This window comes from Gobio gobio (assembly GCF_949357685.1).
Source record: "Gobio gobio genome assembly, chromosome: 22".
Classification (NCBI taxonomy): Eukaryota; Metazoa; Chordata; class Actinopteri; order Cypriniformes; family Gobionidae; genus Gobio; species Gobio gobio.
This window is the reverse complement of record NC_137118.1, coordinates 39,399,911-39,419,579: the sequence shown is the minus strand read 5'-3', so window position 1 is coordinate 39,419,579 and position 19,669 is coordinate 39,399,911. Positions and strand designations below refer to the sequence as shown.

The following is a 19,669-nucleotide window of genomic DNA, read 5'->3' as shown; positions in this document are numbered from 1 at the left end:
CTCAGAAGGGTGCTTGGGAGCGCCCCCTTTGCGGTCGATATGCGCCCTTGATTGGCACTGCTGCCGAGTCGGGTTACGCAGCAGACTTCTTCCCGGCAGTCAAAGCGGCGTTACGTTGTGAAAGTGCGGACTCAGAGGAAGACCGCGAGGGTTTAGGGTACCATTTGGGACAGGGCCTAAGAACTTTGGGGTGGTACTCTGTGTGTTTCGACCGCAGGAACCAGGGTCTAAATGTGCGTTTCGTGTAAATATTTCCCCCTCCGAAAGTCCCTGCTTGCGAGGTAGTACTTTTTCAAAGTTCAGGAACTTTCGGGGGTGGGACTTGGGCGCTGTACATGCTGATTGTTTGAGCTCACGAAGCATTTTACTTCAACCTGCATTTTTAAAAGTCTTTTGCGAGGTTCGTTCTGCGTTCAGCAAATATCAGTCTTGCTCTTTCTGTCTGATGGCGCGCATTCGTCTCAGCCATCTCGTGGTCTGTCCGTAATAGCTGATAATAACATACGTTGTCTTATTTTAAATCTAGCTTTACGAGCTTTCAGAATACGCTTTAGTATCAGTGCTCGTCTCTTTTCCGACATTTTGTTAATTACCTCTTTAGTAAACCATAATCTGCAAAAGCAGCGCTGCTTGAATCTCCTCCATACTTGTTATTGTTGCAGATAGTATCGCACAAAAATGATTACTGTCCGTTGACTGGGAGGAGCAGTCGCGTGCAGTCCTACATCACCAGACTAATTTAATCTTCATGGTACTTTAGACCGCAGCGGAAACGCAGACAGTGGCAGGTCCTGGGGAAAAAGTTCTAGTAAAAAAAGTTCCTGGTACAAATTGTTCCGGGTAATTTTAGGTGGAAATGTTTATACTGTACTTTCCCCAGCATAAACCAACCAAGATATGCCATCTTTGTGGGGAAATTTTGTCCCCATAACTTATTATTTCAATTTAATATACATTTACTTTAATTGAAAGAGTATCTGGAGTTCACAGTTAGAATAAATGAGACGTGTTGTACAGTGGCATTCCTGTCTCCAGACGAACATTTCACACTGCGTTCACCTCGTCTCACACGTCCTTGAGAGGTTATTCTCTTATCGTCTATCTACCCAAATATTTCCTGGTGCAATAACCATTTTCTCCAACTTCGGCATTCACACAGTATTTTAAAGTGAATCAAAATAATGATCAGAACAATTTACTTTATTTGTATTCACCAATTATTATTGTGACTGCAGGTAGTCACAAGTTCACAGGTGGAATGCATAGCTCCAGAGAAACATTCCTTTTGATTACGTTTTAAAATGCAGCTTTCAATCGTCTGGTCTGCCAAACTTCCTTAAAAAGTTACCATGTCTGTCTACCTAAGAAGTAGCTACCCAAGTGTTTCCTGGTTTATGAGAGTCTATTCAGGCTACTGATTCCTGCAATATAGCATTCAAATAGTAGGCAATTTAAAGTTAGCCTGTTCAGATCCATTTACCCCATCTTTATGTATGTTAGCTTTCTAAAATATGTGATTCAAATTTAGTTATGACCAAAAAGAGATTAAATGTGTAAACTTCCATAAATATAGACAATTAATGATTCATTTATTCCATGAATGAAAGTGTCAAGTCAAGTCACCTTTATTTATATAGTGCTTTTTACAATACAAATTGTTTCAAAGCAGCTTTACAATGATATGAAAATAATGCAACAACATTTGTTTTGGCTGTTCAGCTGCTCTGGAGAAAACAGTGATGTTATTGTCCAGCTCAGTTCAATTCTCAATGATGTCAATGCAGGAAGAATAGTTGAATATTTAGTGTATAAGCAAGCCAAATGCCAGAGCTGACAGTGGCAAGGAACCAAAACTCCATCAGGTGACAGAATGGAGAAAAAAAAAACCTTGGGAGAAACCAGGCTCAATTTCTCCTCTGGCCAATGAACGAACAGTGTATGAATATGATTCAAGCAGCATTACAGGTCAGAAGTCAGATTAGATCTGATATACCTGAAACATATATGAGTATACACTCACCTAAAGGATTATTAGAACACCTGTTCAATTTCTCATTAATGCAATTATCTAATCAACCAATCACATGGCTGTTGCTTCAATGCATTTCGGGGTGTGGTCCTGGTCAAGACAATCTCCTGAACTCCAAACTGAATGTCAGAATGGGAAAGAAAGGTGATTTAAGCAATTTTGAGCGTGGCTTGGTTGTTGGTGCCAGACGGGCCGGTCTGAGGATTTCACAATCTGCTCAATTACTGGGATTTTCACGCACAACCATTTCTAGGATTTACAAAGAATGGTGTGAAAAGGGAAAAACATCCAGTATGCGGCAGTCCTGTGGGCGAAAATGCCTTGTTGATGCCAGAGGTCAGAGGAGAATGGGCCGACTGATTCAAGCTGATAGAAGATCAACTTTGACTGAAATAACCACTCGTTACAACCGAGGTATGCAACAAAGCATTTGTGAAGCCACAAGATGCACAACCTTGAGGCGGATGGGATACAACAGCAGAAGACCCCACTGGGTACCACTACAAATAGGAAAAAGAGGCTACAATTTGCACGAGCTCACCAAAATTTTACAGTTGAAGACTGGAAAAATGTTGCCTGGTCTAATGAGTCTCGATTTCTGTTGAGACATTCAGATGGTAGAGTCAGAATTTGGCGTAAACAGAATGAGAACATGGATCCATCGTGCCTTGTTACCACTGTGCAGGCTGGTGGTGGTGGTGTAATGGTGTGGGGGATGTTTTCTTGGCACACTTTAGGCCCCTTAGTGCCAATTGGGCATCGTTTAAATGCCACAGCCTACCTGAGCATTGTTTCTGACCATGTCCATCCCTTTATGACCACCATGTACCCATCCTCTGATGGCTACTTCCAGCAGGATAATGCACCATGTCACAAAGCTCGAATCATTTCAAATTGGTTTCTTGAACATGACAATGAGTTCACTGGACTAAAATGGCCCCCAGTCACCAGATCTCAACCCAATAGAGCATCTTTGGGATGTGGTGGAACGGGAGCTTCGTGCCCTGGATGTGCATCCCACAAATCTCCATCAACTGCAAGATGCTATCCTATCAATATGGGCCAACATTTCTAAAGAATGCTTTCAGCACCTTGTTGAATCAATGCCACATAGAATTAAGGCAGTTCTGAAGCCGAAAGGGTTTTTTTTTTTTACATATAAGCCACACCGAGAATGATAACAGTAGCCTATTTAGTATTAGGGGAGAGTGGGGTCAGATGAGCTTGTGGGTAAGTTGACCCTTTATCTTGGCAAATGTACACTTTTATTGTAATGTGACCACATAATTGTATTTTGGAACCACTCATCATTTCTGTCAGACTGCGAAAATGAGAAGCACAAGTGCAAAGTACACCATTTACTTTAAAAACATTTTTGGGATAAGACATTAGATTAGATTAGATTAGATTCAACTTTATTGTCATTACACAAGTACAAGTACAAGGCAACGAAATGCAGTTTAGGTCTAACCAGAAGTGCAATAGCAGCAAGTGCAGGATATACAATGGATGCGTAAGTGCAGGACATGGATATGTACTGAATATGTATAAATATGTATAAATAGAGAGACGTTATTACTATAAACAGAACTGAATTTACAGGTGAATATGTACAGTGAATAAATATACAGATGGCTATTACTATAAACAGAATTTACAGGTGAATATGTACTATGAATACAATATACAGATGGCTATTACTATAAACAGAATTTACAGGTGAATATGTACTATGAATACAATATACAGATGGCTATTACTATAAACAGAATTTTACAGATAGAGGTATACAATAATATGTTAGGCTAATATGAGGAATAGCAGTGGATTAGGGTAGTGCAATAAATTATGGACAGAGCTATCCGGAAAAAAAAGTGTATAAAGTGCAGTGGAAAGTGGTTGCATATTACATTTAGAAGTACAGTGCAAAAATGCAAATGTAAACATTGGTACTATAAATACAGTCGGCAGTGCAAATGAGCATAATCCAGTTAAGATATGGCAGTGTAAGATGCATATGTAAACAGTTGTTACTGTGATAAACAGTCGGTAGTGCAAATAACAAAGTGAAGGAAGATGTGAGGTAGGAGAGTTATCAGTTTATGAGGGAAGTGGATCAACGGGGGTTTGAGTTCAGTAAAGAGACAGCTCTGGGGAAAAAACTGTTCTGAAGTCTGCTGGTCCTGGTCCGGAGGATCCTGAAACGCCTGCCGGAGGGCAGGAGAGAAAACAGTCTGTGGGCTGGGTGAGAGGAGTCCTTGAGGATGCTGCGAGCTCGATGCAGGCAGCGTTTCCTCTGGATGTGCTCGATGGCAGGTAGTGGAGTCCCTGTGATGCGCTGGGCAGTTTTCACCACCCGCTGCAGTGCCTTGCGCACCGCAACAGAGCAGCTCCCATACCACACTGCCACACAGTTGGTCAGGATGCTTTCTATTGCGCAGCGGTAGAAGTTCACCAGGATAGCTGAGGAGAGCTGATTCTTCCTCAGTGTCCTCAGGAAGAAGAGGCGCTGGTGAGCCTTCTTGACCAGGCTGGAGGTGTTGGTCGTCCACGACATGTCCGCCGAGATGTGGATCCCCAGGAACTTGAAACTGGAGACACGTTCAACAGCCATTCCATTGATGTGGATGGTGTCGTGTGTGCCTCTTGACTCTTTCCTGAAGTCCACGATGAGCTCCTTCGTTTTGGTGGTGTTGAGGAGCAGGTTATTATCAGCGCACCATGTGGCCAGGTGCTGGATCTCTTCCCTGTAGGCAGTCTCATCGTTGTTGCTGATGAGCCCGATCACCGTAGTGTCGTCCGCAAACTTGACGATAGAATTAGATCCATACACAGGCTTGCAGTCGGCGGTGAAGAGGGAGTAGAGAAACGGGCTTAGCACACAGCCCTGTGGTACACCAGTGTTGAGTGTGATGGATGTGGAGCAGGTGAATCCTGAACGACATGCAAATTAAGACATGCAATGGCTGTTGCATCAAATCAAATTTGTCCAGGTCTAGAATATTTATTATCCATACTGGTGATTTAGCAATGTATAAAACCATGCAAATCATTTAGCTAAATATTAGAATTGGTAAACTAGTTTTGTACAAAATGGCAGCTATGGGGCCAAGTGAGCCAAATGCTGTGGGGTAAATTGAGCCAGCGTTTTAATTTACCCTACCATAAGACACTAGAATTTCAATGTAATATTTACACATCAGGTAAAAACTAACAGGTTTAGTTTATCATTTTCTTTAAAAAAAAAAAAAAAAAAAAACTTTGAGTTTATTTGATGGGAACAATGTAGAAGTACACCAAATCCTTCTCTGATAAGACCCAGAAGATGCTTAATCATATATATCTTTACACCCGCAGTCCCTAATGACCTAACATGTTAAACATTGCAGAAAAAAACTACCATGCCAAGAACCTTTTGACTAAAATGTTTATTAGTTTCAGTGACATTTATTCATTCATTCTAGTTAGTCATTAATTTTACTCAAACTCTGTTTTTGGGAAGGTTACAGCTTTAAGAAAATTATGACTATTTGTAAAAGGAAATGTGATTATTGAAGGTGTTTTTAAAAGAGGTAAATTATCTAACTCCCCTAACTCAGGGTAAATTGATCCACAGGAACAACTTTTTTTGTAAGAAGCCATATTTTTAGAACCCTTTGTCATAGTATTCTGATCATTTATAATGATAGGAGACATCCTGAAATCACTTTACATACTTTCATTGTACTTCTGCCTTATTTGCTCTTATCTTGAGGACCATATAAGTTTAAAAGTTGCGTCTTGACCGCATTCCAGTTCCATATCACTTCGCCAAATGATTTCAGTTACTTCAACTGTCCTTACAGCTTAACACTTTTATAATTGGTCCCCTAAATCAGACAACGGTCATTTGAGAATTATATTTTACTGTAGAGTGACTGTAGAATCAGGTAATTCGGCTCGTATTCAGTTGTGGTCGAGTTGCAGTTTCACCTCCTGGCCCGAGAGCGGCAGCAGCGCACAGTCCAGAGCAGATGAATTACGTCAGAGGAGTTGGCCACGCGACGCGACTCTAACGTGGAAGAAGAATATCACAGAGGTAATCGGCTACTTTTCAGTGAAATTATTTAATTCTTTATTGTATTTAAGTATAAAACCTGCCTTGACGGAATACAGAGCTCGAACACAACATTTAGTAGCTTAAAAAAAGACTGTTTAGGCCTAAATATTTAATGAAGTTTGTTTTGTTAACAGCTAAAAGTGAAACTAGTATTTGATTCTGACATTTGTAACCGTATATCTGACACTCTTAAACTAATTCATAAATAGTTTTTTAGTGTTCAATAAAGGTATATGAGTTCTGGTTGCTACAATTAAAATCATGTATAGATTGAAATCATACATATCTGTTTTTAGCTAAAGTGTATGGCATTGTAAAGCAGCTGCTGTGAAGACATGCATTCAAAGAAGAAAAATGGCATTCCTGACAGGTTAGTTTTTATAGTTTGACTTATTTCATGAGGTTGCTTAACTGAGGTAAACTTTTAAGGGTGTTTTTTTACTAAAGTAATCTCTCATTTAGGTGGACAGACTACACTTCACTGGGTAAACGGATCCCTGGAACGCGATTCATCGCCTTCAAAGTACCTTTAAAACAGGTCTGAAGACACAAACAAATCCTTTACCTTCAAATGATCACGTGAACTTAGATTTAATTCCAGTGCTGCCTGTTATTTCTGTGTTAGGCTTTAAGTTATCGTTTAACACAATCAGAAGCATTTGGACCATTTGATCTTGTCAGTATGTTGGAGAAGGAAGGACAAGAACTGGGTCTCATCATCGATCTGACCTTCACAACTCGTTACTACAAAGTAGAGGTAGGAATTAAAGTCAGTGTTTCTGTTGATAAATAAATAGCTAATCATATTTTCCCACATAAATGTATCGTAAGCGCATCTCCTCCCTACTTAAGAATTCAGCTTGACGAGTCTTTTCATGGCAGAGGGAAGTTGATTTTCAAGTTCATTTGCTGATTGTCTGTAAATGTGTGATTGGGTTTGTGTCAGGATTTGCCGAACACTCTGTACCACCTGAAGATCTTCACAGCAGGGCATGAAGTGCCAAACGATGCCACGATTCTCAGCTTCAAGAAGGCTGTCAGACATTTTCTGCATGACAACGAAAACAACGGTATGTTACACTTAAAGGAGTAGTTCACTTTAAAATGACAATTACCCCCAAGATTTACTCACCTTCAAGCCATCCTAGGTGTATATAATGTTCTTCTTTCTGATGAACACAGAATTATGTTACTAAATATCCTGATGCTTCTAAGCTTTATAATGGCAGTGACCATTGAGTTTAAAGCTCTAAAAAGTGCATCTATCCATCATATAACTACTCCACACGGCTCCAAGGGGTTAATAAAGGCCTTCTGAAGCGAATCGATGTGGTTTTGTAAGAAAAATATCCATATTTAAAACTTTATAAAATATCTAGCTTCCACCAGACCGCCTTCCGTATTCAACTTATGAAAAAAATGTAACGCTTTTCGCAGTTCAAAACACTTGCGCTACGTTTTAATAAGTTGAATACGGAAGGCGGTCTGGCAGAAGCTAGATATTTTACTTTAACGAGCTGGATTTATTTGGTCAAAATACAGTAATATAGTGAAGTATTATTACAATTTGGAATAAATGTTTTTTATTTTACTATGTTTTAAAATGTAATTTATTCCTGTGATGTCAAAGCTGAATTTTCAGCATCATTACTCCAGTCTTTAGTGTCACATGATCCTTCATAAATCATTCTAATAAGTGAATTTGCTGAAGATTTTTTATTATCAATGATGAAAACAGTTGTGCTGCTTATTGGAACCATTGAAGATGTCATGAACTGGCTTTTTAAATGTATTTATACTGTTCTCTGAGGTCAACTTATGACGTTTGCGTGGTTTTTACATTCAAAAACATCATAATGAATAAGTAGTAGGCTATTTTCTACCCTGGTTTTGAGGCTCTCTCCTGGAACGCTCGGGTTTTATGGGCGTGCCGCACTGAATACTTGGAAGTAAACGCCCACGGCTAGGATTGGATAAGATTTGTATATTTAATGAGCTTCAGCTCCCCTGTCAGTGAAAGCATGTGGGAATTGTTTTGAAAGTGTGTGGGGAAACGGCAACTGGAATGAATTGCCCACAGGGCTCGCAAAATGTCTTTATCAAACAAACCCAATGATTTATCTCTCATCCATCCACGATTGATTAGAATGTTATTTTATTATTACTTGGCCCGCCCGATCGGTGGATATAACCGCGAACCGTGCATCATGCCTCACTGCAGAGTCAGACAAATCGGCATGTTCTAAACTTCCGCGATTGTATTTTTCCTTCAAATATCAAGTCTAGAGAGTGAACAACGCACATCAAGAAAGGAATGTTATTTCATTTTAAGATGAAACGTTTTGGTAGCCTGTCTGGAAAACACATAGCGAACCCTGGCCCATACGTGTCCGAGTCTAATCCCGAATGACAATGAACCAACAACACCACAAATAAAGGATTCTCCAGCCTGTGACAGCGTGCTAAGGTATGTTCAGTTAGACACGTACACAAAATCAATAGATAGCCTATCAAACGATCTGTAACAATGTAAAACATTTTTTACTCACATTAGTGTGTTGCTTCATTCATTCATTCATTCATGTAATCTCATCCTGTCTGCAAATCCAGTCTCTTGTTTACAAAAGAATCCGTGGTGAAATGAAGGTACAAACGCGCAATGTCTTCTCCACATGAGCTGGATATTCATTATAAATAAATTTCATCCATGCATTCATAATATTGGAATCCGAATTAAGCTTATGTGGTATGTTTATTGCTTGTAAGTTCGATCCGCTTTAGCTCTATGTAGGCCTATGTCATGTTCGTGGCACGAGTCTGTGGGCGGGGCTACAGAATCAGGCGTTGTTCTTTTTCTGTTGAGGCGGTGCTTCACCACACAATGACGTCAAGGTGTGGCATATTCTGAGATTGATCGTTTGCTGGGCCTGGTGTCGATAAAAGCTTTTCTTTGACTAATAAGGACGTTTTCAGCTCTGAAACTTACAGGATATTCTTATATTACCATGACCTTTTATATATCAAAAACTCAAGGGAAAGTTGATTTCTCAATTCATGAGCCCTTTAAAACTTATTTTATTATTTTAGGATTCTTGATTTGTTCAAAAGAACAATATTTATTTGAAATCAAAATATTTTGTAACATCATATGTTTTTACCGTCACTGGAATCTGTTTAACAATAAAAATACTGTTTTTTTACAGATAAGCTGATTGGTGTTCATTGCACACATGGTTTGAATCGCACCGGCTATCTTATTTGTCGGTGAGTATCATATTTTTTATGAATGTTTGCAAACATGCCCGGCCGTATTCATGATCCGTCAACTTTGTCTTTAGATGAGCAATTGCATCCATCCGTTGTCACTGTTAAATATTGTATCATAGATACCTAATCGATGTTGATGGATTGAAGCCCCAAAAAGCGATTAATTGTAAGTATGCTCACTTATACTTATGTATGTCGCATGATTTTTGGTATTATCTAAATGGTGCGATTCCTTCCAGTGTTCAATGCATCAAGAGGACACTCAATTGAGAGGGAGAACTATCTCGATGACCTGAGGAAGGGGCCCAAGAGAAGGTGAGCTTGTGCGTACACTCACGTGAAGCAGTACTATATAGCAAATCTCGACTGTGTTGTTGTTTATATCAATGCAGAATGTGAACTGTATTATCACACCGCTCCAAAGATGGATATATATCCAACTTTATCCACATACATGCAACGATACTATACATCACATCTCAATTGCTTGACTAATTGCAATATGTAAACTATATAATCGCTCAGCTCTAATGTTCTAAATGCAATTATAAGGCATGAAGATATTACGGTATTATAAACATTAAAGCTGCAGTCTGGTGGTACCTCAGCGCAGAGGAATCTAATGTTTCGAGGAGTGATCCGTGTAGCCTGTCACCGCACCGGTGTAGATACTGTACTTCGGAATTACAGATACTACGTCTTGGAAGTACGACCAAAATAATAGGTTTCACCAGAAAATGTCATCTGAACAAGTGAATAACACGTCTGCCACTTTTGTTCTGACCGACTGAAGAAAAAAAGCATTACAATAAATCATGCTACCAACAGTGATTTAAATCTATTGATCACTTAGCTTTCATCACATCAAACTGTGCAAATTATTATTATTGTTATACTTTGTTCTCAAATTGGTAACGTTAACAACATCAGCATTGCGTGACTGTGTATTTATTTAGTGTATATTAGCGTTACCTGTAGATGGGCCTGTCACAATAATCAATATATCGATATATCGCACAATATATGTATATGACCTCAATAATTTTGTGATGCAATATATCGCCCCTTATGTTTACATGATAATGAATGTCACCAACATTTTACTCGATTGTGCTGTCATCTTGTATGTTTTCCGTGACGGAGGCGAAAGTGGTTCTCGGGCAGTTCCTTCATACACTGAGCGGTTATTGTCAGGTGAAAAAAAGGCGCCATTTGAGGCGTTATAGTGTTTTCCTGACAACTACTGACAGTTTGGAAGAATAAGACCAAATGGACTCGATTTCAAAGCCACAATCCCCTGTTCCGGTGCACATATAAATGTCAACGCAGAATGACGAGTGTTAAAACCGTTTCACAAGGGAAAATGTTTATTTATTATTTGTTCAAAAAATATATATATATTTAGGATAATATATTTTTTACCCTTAAAGGGTTAGTTCACCCAAAAATGAAAATTCTGTCATTAATTACTCACCCTCATGTCGTTCGACACCCGTAAGACCTCCGTTCATCTTCGGAACACAAATGAAGATATTTTTGTTGAAAGCTGATGGCTGAGAAAGGCTTCAGATAGGCCTCCATTGGCATTCAGTACATTTACACTCCCAAGACCCATAAAAGGCACTTAAAACGTTGTTACAAAGTCCATCTCACCACAGTGACTCTACAATAATTTTACGATGCGACGACAATAGTTTTTGTGCGCAAAAAAAAATCAAAATAACACCTTTATCCAACTTGTTATTGTCTTCCGTGTGTGCCTCCATGACGCATGCGCGAGAATATGACACAGCGCCGGGGTTCGGACACATGACCCAGAAGCGATTTGTTTACAAGCAGAGGAAGACGCGCGTATCTAAGCTTTTGAATTCTACATTGATCGTGCTTTAGGTTTTGGCGTAGGTCTCAAAATGGGGCTTAAGTGTGTATTTCATGGATTCCCGAATCCCGGCGCTACGTCATATTCTTGCGCATGCGTCGTGGAGGCACACACGGAAGACAAGAAGAGGTTGAATAAAGTCGTTATTTTTATTTATTTTTTGCGCACAAAAACTATTGTCGTTGCATCGTAAAATTATTGTAGAGTCACTGTGGTGAGATGGACTTTGTAACAACGTTTTAAGTGCCTTTTATGGGTCTTGGGAGTGTAAATGTACTGAATGCCAATGGAGGCCTATCTGAAGCCTTTCTCAGCCATCAGCTTTCAACAAAAATATCTTCATTTGTGTTCTGAAGATGAACGGAGGTCTTACGGGTGTCGAACGACATGAGGGTGAGTAATTAATGACAGAATTTTCATTTTTGGGTGAACTAACCCTTTCATTTCCATGATCTAAGAATTAAAAGGTTGTCATTTGAAAGTGTGTAGGTCTACTTCCATTATTATGCTGTTATATGAGGATTATATATTCAGTGGCATAAAATGACAATAATATAATTTATTGCAAAGATTTCTGGGACGATATATCGCAAAACAAAAAGTAGTTATCGTGACAGGCCTACCTGTAGATTTACATTTCTGTATAGTCTAATCTTTTGCTTTTGACTACGGGTGAATCTCCAGTAGTCACTGATTGTCGCTCGGTCCTTTCTGGATTACAATCCACCATCAAAATGAGACGTTTAATTATTCCAGCTGCTGTGAGAAAAGGCTATAAATGATCCGCCACCTGCTGCAGCCTCACACATTCGATAGCCTATTAGCCGGACTCCTTCTTTATGGATACAGATGTGAAGTAATGACGCAAAGGCAACTCCAGTTATAACACATTATTACAAGCTTACCGTTGTGAATTGGCCTAAGGTAAGGAGATAGTTTTAAACACTGGCTGGTTATGTAATTGCTCAATTAAATTTTTACCAAAAAAAGTTACAAATTGCAGCATTAATATTATGATTTTATGTAAGGGCTGCTTTATAACACAACACCATTTGTGGTCTTGTTCTGTGAAGTTTACTGTTGTATTTAGTTCTATATTTATCTTGCATGCAGTAACGTGGGGATGGAGGAACCAGACCAAGAACCCTCCCGGGGACTTGCAAACGAGATGCGAAATGAGGCTCCTCATCATCAAAGGAAACCGTATAACCATGATCCTCCTTTCAATGGACGGGGATCTCACCAAGGGCACAGGAATCCCCAGCATAGATTTTTGTAAGCTTCTCTTGTTCTTTTTTTTAAGACTTTGAAAGCCTTGTTCAGACTGCCAGTTATGCATATCGCATTGGAATCCGAGTGTGAAGGGCAAAAAATCTTTCAATAGACCTGGTAGTCCAGCATGCACTTGGTATTTTTGAGGAATGAATGCATTTACGGTCTCTATTCCAGAATATTAGGCCTGCATCGAATCAGTCTTCCACATTTTGTAGCTTATAGAAACAAACTAATTTGAAGCATTTGCTATAGGCCAGGGTTTCTCAAATCCAGCCCTGGAGGGTTTAGCTCAAATCATGATCAAACTCCCTTACCTGCAATTTTCTGTTAATTCCAGGGGTCTAGACTGGTCGCAAATGCGCTAATTTTTTTGATAATGTGCGAGTTAAAATTTCACACTGATGCATTGGTGCGAGTGCACAATGATTTCACGCTTTGGCTGGTGCTGAGCCAGAGACGGACGCGCTCGACGCTTGATGAGATCTATTCAGTGTTTTCAACCACATATGGTTTATTTTACATTTCACACATTTAAAAGCTCAAGTACTAGCAAAACAATACATTATAGTTTGTAAAATACACGGTGATGTCTATGGAAGCGGCAATAACAATAAATTGGGGAAATCTGACGCCATTAGTGGTCTTGTTCAGTGAAGTTTTCTGTTGCATTTAACTTTATTTTCATCTTGCATGCAGTAACAGGGAGATGGAGGAACCAGACCAAGAACCCTCCTGGGGACTTGCAAATGAGACACGACATGAGGCTCCTCATCATCGAAGGGAGCAGCATAACAACGATCCTCCTTTCAATGGACCGGGATCTCACCAATGGCACAGGGAACCCCAGCATCAATTTTTGTAAGCTTCTCTTGTTCTTTTTTTTTTTTAAGACTTTGAAGAAGGTTTGTGATTTGTGTGCATTCAAACTGTCAGTTGTACATATACGATTGGAATCCAGACATAGTAGTGGTATGGTTGAAAAAAACTGAACAGTTGTGAAATGACCAGCGCCAGACAAAGAGCAAACAGGCTTTTGGCTCAAAAATCTGAGAGGGCACGTGGGGGCACTCGATTTGAATGGGCAATCCACATTCAGTGAATTCTCAGTGAATCCAAGCGTGTTACAGTGATCGATTGCCACCTGTGCAATAAGTCCATTTGTGAAATTTCCTCACCACTATATATTCCACGGTCAACTGTTAGTGGTATTATAACAAAGTGAAAGCAATTGGGAACAACAGCAACTCCGCCACAAAGAGGTAGGCCACGTAAAATCACAGAGCGGGGTCAGCGCTCCACTGGACTCTAGAGCAGTGGAGACGTGTTCTCTGGAGTGACGAATCACGCTTCTCTGTCTGGCAATCCGATGGATGAGTCTGGGTTTTGGCGGTTGCCAGGAAAACGGTACTTGCCTGACTGCATTGTGCCAAGTGTAAAGTTTGGTGGAGGGGGATTATGGTGTGGAGTTGTTTTTCAGGGGGTTGGGCTTGGCCCCTTGGTTTCAGTGAAAGGAACTCTTAATGCTTCAGCATACCAAGACATTTTGGACAATTTCATGCTCTCAACTTTGTGGGAACAGTTTGGGGATGGCTCCTTCCTGTTCCAACATCACTGCTCACCAGTGAACAAAGCAATGTCCATAAAGACATGGATGTGAGTTTGGTGTGGAGGAACTTGACTGGCCTGCACAGAGTCCAATTTATAAATTGCTTGAATTTATAAATTGCTTGAATTTATAAATTGCGATGATATAAAACAATGTGCGCTTAAGACTTGTATTGCACCTTGCATCTTGCTTGCAGAGCAAAAGCAATGTGGATACTATGAAACCATTTGCGCATTGCGCAAAGCGAGAGAGAGAGAGAGAGAGACGCGGTACTGTTGAATCACAAACACTGAAATTACGTCTCACAGAAAGTTTTAAAATGACTGATTTAAAGGGATAGTTCACCCAAAAAATGTAATTACCCCATGATTCACTCACCCTCAAGCCATCTTAGGTGACATATGACATTCTTCTTTCAGATGAATACAATCGGAGTTATATTTAAAAATGTCCTGGCTAATTCAAGCTTTATAATGGCAGTGAATGGCAGCCCAAAATTTGAAGCCATACAGCTCTGGGGCGGTTAATAAAGGCCTTCTGAAGCAAATCAATGTTTTTTTGTAAGAAAAATATCCATATTTAACACGTTATAAAGTAAAATATCCAGCTTCCGGCAGACTGCCTTCTGTATTCAACTCTGATTGTATTCGTCCGAAAGTTGAATGTCATATACACCTAGGGTGACTTGAGGGTGAGCATGGACGTCACTAGGCCCTAAACTTCTGTCCAGTCCCCCTAAAAAATGTGTGACTAACCTTTATAATATATGAAACTTGCGGGAGGCTTTAGCTTCATCAAATTTTAGCAACATGTCTCGACGTCAAGTGAGATATATGTAAGTAGCTAAACGAAACACTTCATATTTGACAGCTGCTTCTTTAAGTCAGAAATGCTAAACAAATGACAAAAATATTCAGGCAAATTAATACACTTTTGTTTAATTTCGCCATTTTAAATTTAAATAGGGCTAGGTAATGTCATGTATAATATATTTAACAAACAAGAAATATTAACAAAGCCGTTTTCTTCAGATTAGGCATAAGATTAATAGTAATGAATGTGTGCATATTGTAAATTAATAATTCCATGTGTAGCTCTCAGTAAATAAAAAAGCTCAGCTTTTTTTCAGCCTTTATTGGGCATACGATTAGTAATGAATGTGTGCATATTGTAGATTAATTTAATACATTTAGTTACCTAGCTTTCCTGTTAGCCTTCAGTAAATTAACATGTCTACAAAAATGATTCATAAAACATAAATATCAGTTAAACATATTTTTTACTGTCTTCACTGACAAAAATGAAAAAAACTTAATCAGTCATATCTGCCCACTGACATGGTTTTCAAGCTATTGTTATCAAATTTTTTGGCATTCAGAACATCTTAAAGGTCCCATGGCATGACATTTTTCTATTATTTTATAGTGTTTCCTGAGGTGTACTTATATTGTTAGTATGATTTTTACATCATAAAATGTCATAATTTAGAAATAAAAGGCATTTTGTCTATACTGCTGTTTGCCCTGTGGCTGAATGCCCTGCTTCAAGAGGCGTGTCTGCTGTGAGACTTAAGTAAAAACGCCCACTGTTGTGATTGGCTGACATCTTTGCATTTGAAATGAGCGGAGGGGGCGTGGTTTAACGAGGTCTACGACGCATGAGCTGCTGCCAGAGAGACGGATGGACCTGAGTTCACTTCTCATCAGTTCTCTCAGCATGTCTCAGTTCAGGGTGAACTGTTGTAGTTACTAGAATATACTTCAGGTTATTAGTTTATTTCTAGTCGGAGGGGCTGTCACTCATGTCAGAAAGTTAGTAACTTTAGTAAATTATGGATCAGCGCTGACTGGAGACGCGAACCGTTTAGAACGATTCAGTCCGATTTGGTGAACTGGTTTGGTTCACTAAAAAGAACCGATTCAAAAGAATGATTCGTTCGCGAACCGGACATCACGGAGACGGAGCGATTGCTAACAAAGTTATTTATAGTAACTACTGAGTTGTGAGAGCGCTGTCAGTCAGCGCAAGTTTATTGTGTTTGTATCTGAGAGTTCTGAATAAACACGAGTCCTAGTCACGCCGAGTCCGTCTTCATCATTATTCTACCAACTTTGTAACACATGCAATGTACCATTACAGCGAGATGAACGAGTTAGTAAGTTTGATTAAAGCATTATTTCTAGATATGTTCCAATCATATGAAAAGCGTCAGTGACGCGCATTGAGTAACTTACACAGCGCAAACAAAGACACAACAGCAGTAATCGAATGTAATCCAGTTTATTATGGGGAAAGCTGGCTAGCCTAGCCGGATACCCTCACGCTTACCCCCCTTCTGCTTAATCTCACGCCGCGTTTGGTGCCTCCGCTTTGGGCCAGATGCAGTACTGGGGGTCGGGGATGTTGAAGGCCGAGCTTCGGCGTGCGTGAGGTTTATCTCTAAAGATGTGGCTCTGCCGATGTTAAGCAGAAACTCCCGACTGTATGCACATTTAAGAACAGATAGACGCGACGAGAACGTACAAAAACAAAGACTCACAAGATAGAAAACACGAAAACACCGTTCTGTCGGGAGAGAGAGAGAGAAGCCGCAGCGTGTGCACGAATAATAAATAATTAGCTACACATCAGAAATCACTGATCACAGATCAGAAGGATCCAAACACTGAGAAACTGCCAGCATTCACTCGTTCACAACCCATGATCTCTCAAGCGTTTGCATGGGCGTGCCAGATTCTCTGGGCGGAGGAAAGGGAGGTAACCGCTCCTGCTTGGACGTCAAACCAGGAGTCTTCAGGATTGGCTCGTCTGGCCTGTCATTTTCTCAAAGGCAGAGAAAGACAGCCAGAACTCGGTTTTACACCGATCAACATTTCTATCCACTTGGGGACAATATTCAGGCTAGGGGAACTCATATTAATGTTGAAATGCCTCATAAAATGAAAATTTCATGCCATGGGACCTTTAAAATGCACATATATAGATCATGGAAATCAAATTTTTTTCTCGGGGGAGCAAGCCCCTGAACCCCCCTAACTACCTCACATTTGGGACCTCAGTGATTATAAACCTGCCTACATTGTAAGATTAAGGGATGTGCAATATGGTCATGCAGAATAAGGCATTAATATTTGCTTTATAAGTAATAATAAACAGCCAATATCCTAATATGCATACTAATAAGCTACTAGTTAATAGTGAGAATTGGACCCTAAACTAAAGTGTTACAATTTTTTTCCCCATAACCTCACTGGGGGCTGAGCCCCCCTAAAATGAAAATCCTAGAAACACCCCTGAGGGTGAGTAAATCATGGGCTAATTTTCCTTTTTGGGTGAACTATTAAATGAATTTGGATGAATTACAGATTTGGTCTGATAATCTGTTTGGGTTCAACCTACATGCTAAAGTGCATAAATGTTCGGTACCATCTGTACTTACGGTACTGTAGAAAACAAGTACCGTCAGGATTTTAAAATGTTGATACCGCATGGTACCGAAGTATCGGTTCTCATCTGTAGTCTGAACAAGGCTAAATCATCATCAACATTGTCTTATTGCGCATGATTTTGCAGGTTGGATGAAACTGTTCCTTACTCATTCTCACAATTTCTTCTCAGCCCGTTTCACCAGAGGAATAACGTGACGTCGTTCAGACAACCTGAGCCACAGTCGTTCCGTCCGCCTCTGTTTCCTCATCCACCCCAGGGCGTGAGACCAACGAGGCCCAGATTTCCCAACCGGAGTGCCAGAGGATTCTACTACAGTCCTTCAGCCCCATATCCGCTTCCACATCCTGAGCCGCGCCACAACCCACACGCCCCTCCAGAGAGATCAACAAGACCTCCAGGGCCTCACCGAACACCTCGACATATACATAGGAAAGGACCGAAAGATAGGACTCCTCGCTGAAATGGTCAACTCAATCTGCTGGACTGTGCGGTCTCTAAACACAATCTGCTCTGTCCTTTTGTTAAATCATTCTCTCTGTGAAGGAACTCTGCTTATTCTTCAGCGTAAATGAATGTGGTCTCTCAATGAGCTTGACTTTTTTTATTGGACTCTGCTAGCTAACAATACTATAAGTTTTGAGATCAATGTATCTTTTATTAGGTCATTTTATTTGGCGAATCTAATTCATGCACAGAGTCAATAACTGCTACATATCTATATTACCATTGGTCACAAACCACTTGTATTTAAACTCTCAGAAGTAAACATGTGTTTGTAGTGTAAAATGGGCTTTTTTATTAATTGTTTTCTTTTTGTGACCAGACAGTTTGTGTCAGTTGGCTACAATTGGACGTCAGCACCATTTCTTAGAGTTTTAAGTGAATTTAAATATTAAAAACCATTGGAAGTGCAATTACACTTGTTTTATAATCTTCTTATATTACACGTTTTATAATTTGTTATCCGTTAAAATATTATAGCTGATATATAGTCCATTATTTAGGCTACAAGTCTACTGGTCAGATGTTCTCGTTGAGAGATCCCTGGTTGAGGTCAAATTAATAAAAAGATATATCTCCTCAATCGCTTGTAATTATGCAACTTTTTATGGCTTTAGAAAATGAGTTATTCGTATCTACAGGTGCTGGTCATATAATTAGAATATCATCAAAAAGTTATTCCATTCAAAAGTGAAACTTTTTATATATTATATTCATTCATTACACACAGACGGATATATTTCAAACGTTTATTTCTTTTAATTTTGATGATTATAACTGACAACTAAGGAAAATCCCAAATTCAGTATCTCAGAAAATTAGAATATTGTGAAAAGGTTCAATATTGAAGACACCTGGTGCCACACTCTAATCAGCTAATTAACTCAAAACACCTGCAAAGGCCTTTAAATGGTCTCTTTCAGTCTAGTTCTGTATGCTACACAATCATGGGGAAGACTGCTGACTTGACAGTTGTCCAAAAGACGACCATTGACACCTTGCACAAGGAGGGCAAGACACAAAAGGTCATTGCAAAAAAAGTCTGGCTGTTCACAGAGCTCTGTGTCCAAGCACATTAATAGAGAGGCGAAGGGAAGGAAAAAATGTGGTAGAAAAAAGTGTACAAGCAATAGAGATAACCGCTCCCTGGAGAGGATTGTGAAACAAAACCCATTCAAAAATGTGGGGGAGATTCACAAAGAGTGGACTGCAGCTGGAGTCAGTGCTTCAAGAACCACTACGCACAGACGTATGCAAGACATGGGTTTCAGCTGTGGCATTCCTTGTGTCAAGCCACTCTTGAACAACAGACAGCGTCAGAAGCGTCTCGCCTGGGCTAAAGACAAAAAGGTAAAAAAGTGGTCCAAAGTTATGTTCTCTGATGAAAGTAAATTTTTCATTTCCTTTGCAAATCAGGGTCCCAGAGTCTGGAGGAAGAGAGGAGAGAGACACAATCCACGTTGCTTGAGGTCCAGTGTAAAGTTCCCACAGTCAGTGATGGTTTGGGGTGCCATGTCATCTGCTGGCTGAAGGCCACTATCAGAGCAACCTGGGCTCTCATAA

General features: G+C 39.8%; 1 protein-coding gene across 2 annotated transcripts; it reads left to right on the top strand.

Moving 5' to 3' along the window:
- The first annotated feature begins 6,038 nt into the window (after nucleotides 1-6,038).
- Nucleotides 6,039-18,711, top strand: dusp11 (dual specificity phosphatase 11 (RNA/RNP complex 1-interacting)). 2 transcript variants are annotated; one of them, XM_079804298.1, is made up of 11 exons: nucleotides 6,039-6,107; nucleotides 6,425-6,498; nucleotides 6,591-6,666; nucleotides 6,754-6,885; nucleotides 7,075-7,198; nucleotides 9,332-9,392; nucleotides 9,515-9,561; nucleotides 9,635-9,710; nucleotides 12,388-12,549; nucleotides 13,246-13,407; nucleotides 17,774-18,711. In XM_079804298.1, exons 2-11 carry the CDS (start codon nucleotides 6,464-6,466, stop codon nucleotides 18,063-18,065), a joined length of 1,167 nt encoding a protein of 388 aa, XP_079660424.1. In that variant the 5' UTR covers nucleotides 6,039-6,107; nucleotides 6,425-6,463; the 3' UTR covers nucleotides 18,066-18,711. The 2 variants fall into 2 exon arrangements, with proteins under 2 accessions (XP_079660424.1, XP_079660425.1); XM_079804299.1 differs by having other exon boundaries at nucleotides 6,055-6,107; nucleotides 6,599-6,666; nucleotides 17,774-18,688.
- The last annotated feature ends 958 nt before the right edge of the window (nucleotides 18,712-19,669 follow it).